This window comes from Malurus melanocephalus, unplaced genomic scaffold, assembly GCF_030028575.1.
Source record: "Malurus melanocephalus ecotype Western Australia unplaced genomic scaffold, MMel_1.1 scaffold_78, whole genome shotgun sequence".
Lineage (NCBI taxonomy): Eukaryota > Metazoa > Chordata > Aves > Passeriformes > Maluridae > Malurus > Malurus melanocephalus.
Window position 1 is genome coordinate 1,363,406 of NW_026623310.1, and position 11,310 is coordinate 1,374,715.

Here is an 11,310-nt window from a genome sequence, read left to right on the forward strand (position 1 = left end):
GCAGCAAATCTTTTGATTTATCCAACAACAGAACCATTTCCAATAGCAAGCAGAGTACAAAACACACTGGAGCACACTATTCCTCCAAACACAAGTTTCTAATGCTGATTCCTTACGGCAGCTCTTTTCTGCTTGCACCACAGTCTTGGTGCTGCTGTATTCTCTCAGAACTTAGAGTCAATGATGGCACATACAAATTTTCACAAGCAACTGAAGGGTAAAATTCTGCTTCGCTGCTCTGACATTGGAAACACTGCTGCAAAAGCTCCAACATATTTGCTGAATTCCTTGAACTGCTTTGCAGTACTGAAGTCAGAAGAAAAATTACTGCACCAGGCAATCTCTGAATCATTGCTTTCTGTAACAGCACTAGAAAAAAGGCTTGTCAAGTTGGAGTTCCCCCCAAGCTGAATGACAAAGCAGTATTGTTAGGCACARAGAATTTGATGGGTGAAACCTTCTTATGAGTCTAACATTGGAATAGCCATGGCTTAAAATATGTCCCCCACGAAGAACCTTCAGTGACTATGCAGGTCACTTCTAGAGTGTGAGTGATGGATCCGTGGTTAAAAAAAAATAAAAAAAATACAGGTCTTACATGCCCTATTTCATATGTTCTGTTTTGAGTGAAGAGGGAACACTCTTCTTTCAACATTCATTCTTGCGTGTTTTAGGCTTAAATTTTAAAGTGTTATATGCCCCTTCCACAGCTTTGGGCAAGTACATGGGATGCCTCTCCAACCTCTTCCTAGAGCCCGTGGTTCTCCTCTGGCTGTTTCTTTGGGATTGGTTTGCAGCCTTAGCTGCCTGAGCAGTGTCTTGTGAGTATCTCCGGGGAGCACGAAGGATCCAGTTTGAATGCAAACTGTGTTCACTCGTACTGGTAGCAACTGAAAGACAGAAGATAATCTGGGATTAAGAGTTTGCCAGTGACATTTTTATCTGCACAGAGAGAGAAGAGGGTGCTTGCTGGTTCCTTCCTGGAGGTAAGGTCAAGAAACAAACCTTATTTCACTGCAGGATATTGCTTGGGATGGGATTCATTTATTTTACCTAGAATTCCAACACCTGCAGTGTAAACATGTATGTGAGAGCTAGTCCCTTCAGACACACTCCTAGAGCTCAGCTGAAATGATCTGTTTCAGATATTCACCTTAGCCTGAAGCAAAGGTGACAAATATCTATATCTCTCTGCTGATCATCCAGACTAGACGATGACCTCAGATGGGCATCTCTTCATCTCTTTGGGCAATTCCATCCTTCCTGATGGAAACATCCAGTTATTTAGACTAATCAACAAATGGCATCTTTATTGATAGTCAGAAAGGAAATCAACCAACCATTTCTCAAAAAAAAAAAAAAAAAAAAAAAAAAAAAAAAAAAAAAAAAAAAAAAAAAAAAAAAAAAAAGATGAAGAAAAAATGTATTTATACTTTTTATAGTCCTCCTCCAAAGACAGCTTGAGGTGGAGACGCAAGGGTGGCTTTCAGCCCTGAGCAGAAGGCAAGTGCTGTTCCAGCACCTCTGCCTTGTAATGACCACAAATAAAATACCTGCCCCTATTCAACAGGGAGCAAGCCCTCTGTTACTGTAATTTCACATACTGCTTGTAATGGTCCTAGATTTGGGAAGCAAAACTAGAGGACAGTGGTGTCAATTAATTCAAACTTGATTTCATAGTGCCATTCCTTCCTCTACCCTCTGCACACCAGAAAGCATCATATTCAGCTGGTTTGTACCGCACCATCAAAATCCACATCCACATTTGGCAGATCAGGAACTCTCCGCCATCTCTCTGAATCCAGGTCTGCAATGACTGAGTCAAAGAAAGCTATTGCTTCTCTTACATCAGAGCTGGGCTGTGAGCCTTTTTTTCCCATGGATGCCTGTTAATCAGACAAAGGAGAAAAAAGTTAGCCAAGGGCTGGGCACAGTGATTTCTTTATGAGCCAACTCTGTAAGGAAGAWGTACTTGATTCCACACTTCAGGGCKGTCAGAAAAGGAACATAGGTCCAGACTTCTCCACAGTTTGTAGAAATCAAATAAAGCAGGACTGAAGTCTAGCGAATATCCATCCTGTTACATGTTCGACACCAAAAATCTTGCACTGGGGCACTGCTAGCCAGGTGTTATAAAATCCCCCAKAATCCACAGACCAGACTATTTGATTGGGTAACTAAGTGACAGCTGGGCTTTATGGCCAAATTTATTCTGCCTAACACCAGGCTCGTAATGAGACACACATTATAAATGTAGTCATGCAGGGTTCCTTCTGTAATTAATGCTGGGCTCCAGTACCTTCAGAAGATGAGTCAGGCCTTAAGTAGGCTGAACCCTCCTCTGCAGGCAGCTCTTTCTCTCAGCTGAAAAAGAATTGTGGGGTAACTTTGTTACTAATTTAAGCATCTTATTAAAATGCCTAGGTTAGGTGAAATTAATCCAGATCTAAATTGSTGAAATCTTTTTTTAAATGAAAAAGGATGGTGTGCGCTAAAATATGAGTCATTCAACGCTGTGATAATTCCCACAGGAAAGCCACACRGTTTAAAATTAGGAGCCTGTCTTGATAAAAAAAGCAAATGCCTGTCTATAAATGCTGAGGCAGTCATAAAACCTTGATTAGTGATTCTGAGGGTACCTATGGGATGAATAATTCCTGCCAGCCTCTACCTAATRAAGGGACATCTATTTTCCTCACCAGTCCAAGTCAGGTGTATTGTCAGGCTGCAATAGCAAGTCAGAAAATTGCTACCTTGAGTTTCAAATATGAGAACAAAGGACAAGTGCCATGTCACACCTCTGAAGGACCAGCCTGTTCCCTGTTCTGTGCAAGCAGAGAGATGAACTAGCTGATTCCCCTCCTGACATTATGGATTGATTGACATCCTCAGAAGTGCTAAAAGATAGCTGCTACCACACATCTACTGGAAATAGTGGCTGCTCTTATGACTAAGCCCTTCTTAGTTATAAGGCATTTTAAAGGATTGCCTTATGTGCTCCCAGCRTCTGACCCACCTTTCTATTCTTTTCTCCCACTAGGCATAAGTGGCACATTTTGAATCCATGGTGAGTTTGTAGTCCAGGACCCAGGGATCTTTGGAATAAACCTCCCACGAGGTTTGACTTGTCTGGACAAATTATATAAATCATGCAGCAGGTTAGAGAAAGAAGTGAATTTCCACTGGCCGGTAATTTAACAAGAACAGGTAGCTTGGGACAAAACCATCCAAGCCAGGTGATAACACAAACCTGGCAATCTGTGTACAAAAAAATGTATAATTAGGAAGAAGATTAGTCTGAATTTTGTAAAAGTCTTCTTGACCTCTCCCTAATTTTTWTAAAGCCGGAGGTGTGCAGCTATGACCCTGCCATTTGTGCTGGCAAGAATGATTCATATGGGTGACATAGTCTGCTGATGTTCTCATCTGTTCCCAAGGGGATGGCTCAGAGTGAGCATGCCAGTCAGTCYCAGGACTGTTCATACTGAGGAGCTGGCTGGCCACAGTCAGATGACAGCACTCTTAGCCTCAGATTATGGGAGATTCAATTGTTTGCCAAAAAACAAGTTAAGCTTTCGGTGTTTCTCTTAAGTGGTATTTTCAGCAGCAAATCTCAGAAGTTCACAAACCTATTTGAAGTCTAGTTGTGCAGAGTCTATCCAGCCTCCTGGTGCACAGTTTCAGTTCATGGTTAGTCATGTGCTGCTCTGCTACATCACTCCTCAGCTCAACAGGRAACTGGGTACTCTGTAAATCTCCCCTGCCTTAAGGCAGTGAGGGTGCACAAAGTGAACTCACAGACTGTATCTGTAGTGTCTGTTGAGATTTGTCTCCTGGCACCTGGAACCAKCAGGCCACTCTTCTGCCTTTCAGTCATTCTCTTTGGATATTTCCYTGGTGCTAAATATTAACATCTTTATAAAATCTATTTCCTCGAGCCCACTAAGCTGAGTATTGTTTCGTACCTTTGCTCCCAGCTTCTGAGAGTCACCATTCAAGTATTAAAAACATGACAAAAAGCCTAAAAAACCCACTGACCTAGTGAGTAGTAAAACACAATGTAATTTTGTTTTTTAAAAGTGCTATCTAGTGTTAAACTCATGAGCCTTGTCCCTTTGTTAAGCAATGCCTGCGACTGAGCTTAACTTCAGCCATTCTGACATTCTGCTGTGATGGAACATCTAAATAGAGCAGTAATATTTTTAAAGTAACATTGCCTAATCAGTAAGTTCAGTCATACACCTCTTCCCACCATCCCCATTATTATCCAGTTTAAGGACTGCACTGGGTAACCTGTGAGCCTGCTCTTGAGGTCTTGTTTGCAGTCACGTTACCTAAACAGATYATCCCACTGGATGCATCCTTTGCATTTCTCTCACTGAATCAAGTCTGGAGTCAGAGTAACCACTGAATTGTCTAGTGGCATACAAACTTATAAATCTTTTCTTTCTAGGATTCATGTAATCAATCTGCACCAAAGATGATAATTCAGATTTATTTTTGTGTTATCATGAAAACAAAGGATGAAGAATTGCACTGTCTGGAAATGACCTCCCAATGTATTAATGAACAGCGAAAGGAACCCTTAAGAATCCCTTATGGCCCACAGCCTGCCAGTAGAGCTTGCACTGATGCTAAATGTAGTACTTACAAGCTAACTGACCACTCAGAAAAAAAATTATAATTATAATAGTGAATTTATAAATATTTTGTATAAGTAATTTTATGTCAATAAAAAAACCTGTCAGAAAATCCAGGGATTACTGCAGTTGTCTGTCATTAACAGGCTATAAATAACCATAGTGAAGGATGCTGAGGTACTTGAGCAGTTACTTGAGCAGTCTGCCAGAGCTTGCTCTTTCATAGCATGCTTTCCATACTCTCACAACTTTTTCTTTATCCTATTTTTTCACTTCCAACCTTCACCTCCCTCAAACATAGGCACAGACATTTCTTTCAATGACCAGTCATTCATTCTTAATTTTGCACTACTTAAAAAGAATTTTAAGGTACTTAGCAACATTTCAAATGATTCAAGTTAAATGACAACTGGCTGAGCCCATAAAGCAGAAAATCAATATAGGTCATACCACTTCATTGGTTTTGTTGCTTAAGACTAAGCACATGGAAAAATTTCTTGGCTATTACCTTAGAAGACTCTTTAGAAAGAAGTGGAAGAAATGTTTTGGATGATCCAGTTTTGGATGATCTTGTGGACGCTGGGGAACCTGCAGCCATATGCAGAGATTTCAAGTTATTGATGTTTTCAAGATATTTTTTTCTCAAGGCTAACAGATCCTGTAGGTACTTCAGGCAGTCCTGAGTCTTAGAGTGCATCCAGTCTCTGTCTTCCTCCTTTGGCTGAAAGCAAGAGTCGATGCTGGATGTACTTCTGCATTTTTTTAGTGGTTCACTAACTTTTTCCTGCTCAGCTCCAAGGGCATACATAGAAGTGCTACGGATCAGTCTCACTGCAGAACCTGTGCCATCACTGTAAGGAATGTCATCTGTCACGTTTCTTCGCTGGGAGTTGGGGTGAAATATAGAATGGATCTTTTTGAACATAGTGTGTCACCTCCTCCCCTTTATACTTCTTGTCTTTCAGCTCCTTAATTAATACTAATCTGGTAATCAGGAGCTGTTACCTTTGCTGTCAGCAGACAAAAAAAATTGCCATTTACTGTAATGAGGAGAAAAAAGAAGCTTGTGGCTGCACCAATTGTTTTCAGTCTAAAATATTTTGAGAAGCATCGTGGTAATGCAGAAATGCCTTTTCTATTCCGTTTGTGTCCGTGAAAGAGCTTTGTCCTTTCCTCGGTTTAAAATATGGTTGAGAAGGTCAAATATCATGCTTTGACCTTTTKTTTGGCTTCTGGTCTCCATAAAAATCATCAGCATGGAGGCAGGAATTCCCTCTCTCACGTTTCCTTCGAGCTCCTGGGCTGCCCGGAGCGCCGAGCGCGGGCGGCCGGGGGGCTCCGGGCGCTGGCCGTGGTGCTGATCCGCTGCCGCCGGCCGCCGCKGGACGCTGCTCGGGAAGAGCTGCTGGGATCAGCCTCCACAGGGGCGAAAGTCTGCGTGGGGAAGAATAGTTTCTGTCGAGAGGAGTTCAGCTGCTGAAAGAAGTCGCTCTGGGTTTCACCCGGCAGTAACCAGGAGATGGCTACAGTTACCTGATACCACAGCGCTGCCCGGAACAAAGTGGATTCAGATGTCAGGCTCTGTTACACTCAGTACAAAGATGCCCCGTGTAAGGGATGCTGTAAAATAAAACACTCTCCCAAAGTACTCCTCTGGCAAAATATTGCAGACAGAAACCTAAGAATTTGTATATTTCCACGTTAGCTCTCCTCCTAAATGGATGCAAGCACGTTTAATACAGCAGGTTTGATGACTGGTTTTTGGCTGAAAATACTGAGACCCTCTGACTATTAATGGCATATTTGAGCATTGCTAGCTTTTGTGACTATGTGACAACGTAACGTATGCTTTAGAAATAAGTAGATCATGAATTTGTTCTGTTCTCGTAACTGAGACAATCAGCAACTATTTAAAAGCAAGCAGAAATGCCCAGATTTGCCCTGTTCTAAGGAGTTTTCATAACTCATCCTGCCCAAGCATTGACTGCTTGAGAAAAGTAAGTATTTTTAAATCAAATTGATATCACCCTGCAAACATCACTGAGCATATTTCTTCTAATTCCTCTGGAAGTGCTAATTGAAGGCTTAAGCATCCTAAGATCTGGAGGATGTCAACAGAAAATATATGTTGTAAAACCAATTTGCAYCTATTTCTTTAGAATACATTTCTTTGTATTCTTTGTAATACAAATTTCACYTATTTCTGTGACAAACTGGATCATAAACATACACCACAAACATCTTAAAACATGTATTTTCTTCTTTTTATTTATATCTAGAGTTGAAATGTCCTTATAACACAGCTGAGAACTGAGACTAATTTTTTCCCACTTTCCCGCATTCTAATGTTAGCAATTCCCATTGCAGCAGAAAGCAGCCTAGAGATAGTTCTGAAATACATCCAGCTGCTTGATAGCTAGTTCCTGTACGGAGGTATTCCAATATCAATTCTCTCCAAAGGTCTACTCAATCCCCCAGCTAGGTAATAGATTCAGTTGGCTTTATGCTAGCATAGATTATTAGAACTACAAAAAAAAAAAAAATGAGCTTTCTCCCCAGAATTACTTGTCTTAGATGTTTCAAGTACTAAAATAATAATATAATATAATGATATAATAATAGTAATAATAATAATAATAATAATAATAATAATAATAATAGCAATAATAATAATTCCGTCTACATATTGGTTTCATTTTCAGAGCAAAAGGCTGTAAGGGGATTTTAATGTATTGTCCAGAGTGCACGAGGTAAATATCTGTTGTAGCCATCTCAGGCAACTCGTTTCCTAAGTTAAGAAAAATAGATTTTTTTCCAGAATTCCAGAATAATTAACTAAGATTTCCTACATGGGATACTGGTCTTTGTTTATAGACATGACACAATAGCAGTGAGCCTCAGAGAGGCCCTCTAAGTGGCCTCTTAGTCAGAAAACCTGTAAATCAAGAAAATCAGTGGGAACTCAAGAAACTATTGGTAAAGGCTTGAATCAGTAAGGTCATTGGGAGCTCCACTGAGAAGCTGTTTACAGCATCTGACTTTGCCTTTCAATAACAGATTGCTTTATATGCTCACCGGGGCTCATAGAGAATTACAGGGTAAAGAAAAAACCAGAACCAACCATTCAACCAAAAAAAAAAACCCCAAGGTTCTGCTGATGAAACCACAGAAAAAGGTACATCTGTGAAGAGTGAATCTGATGATATACACTGGGATTTGAAAAACAGTTTATATAGGTAGTTTTTCCTACCCTGATTCAAGTAAATACTGAAAACATATACTGATAACTCACGAATTTAAAAAAAAAAAAAAAAAAAAAAAAAAAAAAAAAAAAAAAAAAAAAAAAAAAAAAAAAAAAAAAAAAGAAAACCAGCTTTCAGGCTCTAAAGAGAGTTCTCATTTTCAAACATGGTCATTCCCATTTTTTTAAAAAGCTTGCTGGGTCACATTCATTCTGTGCCAACATTTGTGTCATTCCCATTGTTCATGGTGTTTTTAGAATAAGCAAGTAYTAATAAATGCATAAAAAAATACAGTAACTGCATTATACAACACAATTTAATTTGAAGTCATAAAGGGTCATTTACAATTATTTCAGACATGAWTATTTTATTCTGTGCTTTGTTTATGGGCAGTGAGACAATCTTCCACTCCTATTGTAAAAATTAGTATTAATTTGTTTTCTTCAGAGAATCTACTGTAACTTAAATAGTTGATATAATAAAAAATTTAAAGGATGATATAATGGATATACTCTACTTTGTTTTGCAAGAAGAGAAATGCCCTTAGAAATTTCTTTTAAAGATATTTTCCTCTAAGTCATTTGCATTGGAAAATGTTTCCAGAGCAGTGTTTCATTTATTTACAGTCAAATTCTGTTTCCCATGTACCTGTAAGTGTCCCTATTTAAGTAAATAATGGAGCAATTATAATTCAGCCACCACCACAGATCACAGGTCTCTTCCCCAGAGTTACTGTTGTGTACTGAATATACTACTGTTACCTAAGAGAGCTGGTAAATAAAAGTGAAGGTCTTATTCAAGAATGATTTCCTTCTACACAGACTCTCATAAAATGGCAAATATGGCTGAAGCAGAAAATTTAATCTGTTAATTCCAAGTTTCCAAATTCATGGACAGCTATTAAATCATCAATAAAGACCTCCCAAAGAAGGAGTTTGTGARAAGCAGATCAAATAGACCACACTAATCAAATAGACCACACTAAATATTTAACGGCATCTAAGATTACTGACTTTGATGAGGCAATGCTCACACCTTGCTTGTTCATTTGGCTACTTGAATCTGGCTTAATTTATTCAATTCTTTTTGTTTAATTTATTAATTCTTTTGTTCTTTTTTTTTTTTTTCCTATTGCTGCTTTCAATGTTTCTGTTTTCTTTGTAGCTACCAGAGTGATCTAAATTCCATTTTACAACACCCAATCCCTCCCAAAATTGATTTTTTTTATCTATATCTGGCATTCTGTCAGCTCCTGATCCATCATGACTGGATAGGAAAATCCAGTTTGAAAATACAATACATGTGCTTGGATTAACTAAATTAACTACACACTTGAACAAAACCCCATGAAATTGAATTTATAGATAAATATACTTAAGTATGTTTAACAAGAATTTATTTGTCAAAATGCATTTTTATCTCTAGAATAACATGACAACATGCATATTTATCTATCTACCTGGTARTTACATTTTATCATATCTGATACAAAGGAATGTCAAGTCATCTTTGAAACTTCTGATTTCAAAGTAGAAAACCTTTGACAAACTGTAGATGACAATGTATTCTTTTTCTATCATAAAGTTTATCAACCTGTTGTATAATATCAGTTACGATAATATGTTTGATTATGCTTTGAAAATTTAAATGAAAATACTTCCTTTGCTTTTAAATAAAAAGTAATCCACACATAAGATATGTGAGTGAACAGTAAAGTTATTGAGACTTGTTATTTTAGATACTTCAGAAATTAGAGCACAGTTGTCAGTCTCTCCTGAACTCTGCCATTTCTACATAGCTGCATAAAAAGTAAATTTCTTGGACAGAGCTAATTTAGAGTCAAAAACAGAGGAAAATAGAGCAAACAATTCAGAGCAGGTATCAACACTTTGCTCCCTAGTTCCTGACTCTTTCATATATTGCCTCAAAATTCTACAAGACGCACATCCACGCATGCAAATACACACACTTTTAAACATTTAACAGAAAGAAAACAAATTCAAGAATGCTGAGACAACAGCTCAATAAAAAAAAAAAAAAAAAAAAAAAAAAAAAAAAAAAAAAAAAAAAAAAAAAAAAACAAAAAAAAAAAAAAAAAAACAAAAAAACAAACCATCCCTACCTGCTTATGATAGTTGTTATGATACTTAGTGTTTTGAAGACCACACATGAAAACATGAGCCAGTGGTGCATTCCCAAATCTTAAATCAGATGCTGATTGTCAGTGCTTTTGGAAGGTGGCAAGAAATGTCCAGWATCTGAGGTACAATACCACAAGTTCCCGCCTTTCACTGGATGAAAGGGAAAATGGAAAAAGTCCCCTCACGAATGGTTGTGAGGAAGAATCCTCACGAATGGTTGTTTCTTCTCTTTCAGCGCACAGACGTAAAAGTCTGGAGGAGTTCTGCCTTCCCAAAACTGYAATCAGGAACTGCTTTGATACTCTTCCTCTTTCAGGAAGATCTCAAAGTGTCGGATAGTTCTGTTACCATGCACTTCAGACATGTATGATTGCTTCCTTGAGGCATTAAACTGGAGAAATCAGCTCCTCAAGAAAGAAGATAGATAAGGATTTTCATTTGAGCTGATTCAGATGAAAATGCAATGAAATCYCTCTGTGTTGCCCACGTGTCACTCTTGTTTTTTAGGAGTACATGCTTAAGCACTGTCAGACAGCACTGACCTGTCAAACCAACTGAGTCAGAACACTGAGTCTCTTACCAGAGGATGAATAGATTTTTTTTTTTTTTTGTGGATCTGGAGCATCATCTTTCCATCCAACCTAAATTTTAATCTAAGCATTACAATTTGGCTTAGAACATGTATCTTCTCCATAAATTTTCACCACATGAAAAATTTCATTCATTGAACAGGTCTTGTTGCAGCACAAGCACAGCCTGTGACCATCAAAAGCAGTGACTGCAGTCACCAGGCATGAGAAAATAAGGAAATCCTAATTCATGTACAGAGAAATGCTTGGGAAATGATTACACTAATAAGATATTAGTCCTTTTAAAAATATCATTATTATTATTATTATTATTATTATTATCATTATCATTATCATTATTATTATTATTATCAGTGTTGGAAAAAGTTCTGTGTACATTCTGTGACAAAGCAATTAGATGAATGGTAGTGAAACATGCCCTGCTTTAGACCTGTGTCTGCTGCTGTTGTTTGGCAGCCTTTTCAGAGGGTGAGAGGTTACCACCCTTATCCCCTGCTGTTTCTCGCCTCCTCCTTCCTTTTGTTTCCTCAAACAACCCTGCTATCATTAAAAACCCCATCTCTGTGACAAGCTTGACAAGGTAACTTTGTTTTGTCTTCTGTCACACGGGGTCAAGGGACAACCAGTCGGCCTTGCTTGTTTAGCTGGAAGAATTCATGTGCTTTTAGTGGAAATTCTGTTAGGCCCTTTCAGAGCT

At 38.3% G+C, this 11,310-nt stretch overlaps 1 protein-coding gene across 1 annotated transcript; it reads right to left on the bottom strand.

Moving 5' to 3' along the window:
• Positions 1–648: 648 nt before the first annotated feature.
• On the bottom strand, positions 649–5,565 carry CUNH13orf42 (chromosome unknown C13orf42 homolog). Its single transcript, XM_057367341.1, has 3 exons — positions 5,149–5,565; positions 1,745–1,886; positions 649–890 (listed from the first exon to the last, which is right to left on the bottom strand). Exons 1-3 carry the CDS (start codon positions 5,563–5,565, stop codon positions 649–651), a joined length of 801 nt encoding a protein of 266 aa, XP_057223324.1.
• Positions 5,566–11,310: the final 5,745 nt, after the last annotated feature.

Bases quoted from the DNA above. Each gene is read 5' to 3' on its own strand.
- CUNH13orf42 (XM_057367341.1), bottom strand. From the start codon at position 5,565: ATGTTCAAAAAGATCCATTCTATATTTCACCCCAACTCCCAGCGAAGA. The intron at 1,887-5,148 runs GTAATAGCCAAG...TCTGATTAACAG, and splicing joins TTTCTAAAGAGTCTTCTAAG to GCATCCATGGGAAAAAAAGG. The intron at 891-1,744 runs GTGCGGTACAAA...TCTGTCTTTCAG, and splicing joins TGTGGATGTGGATTTTGATG to TTGCTACCAGTACGAGTGAA.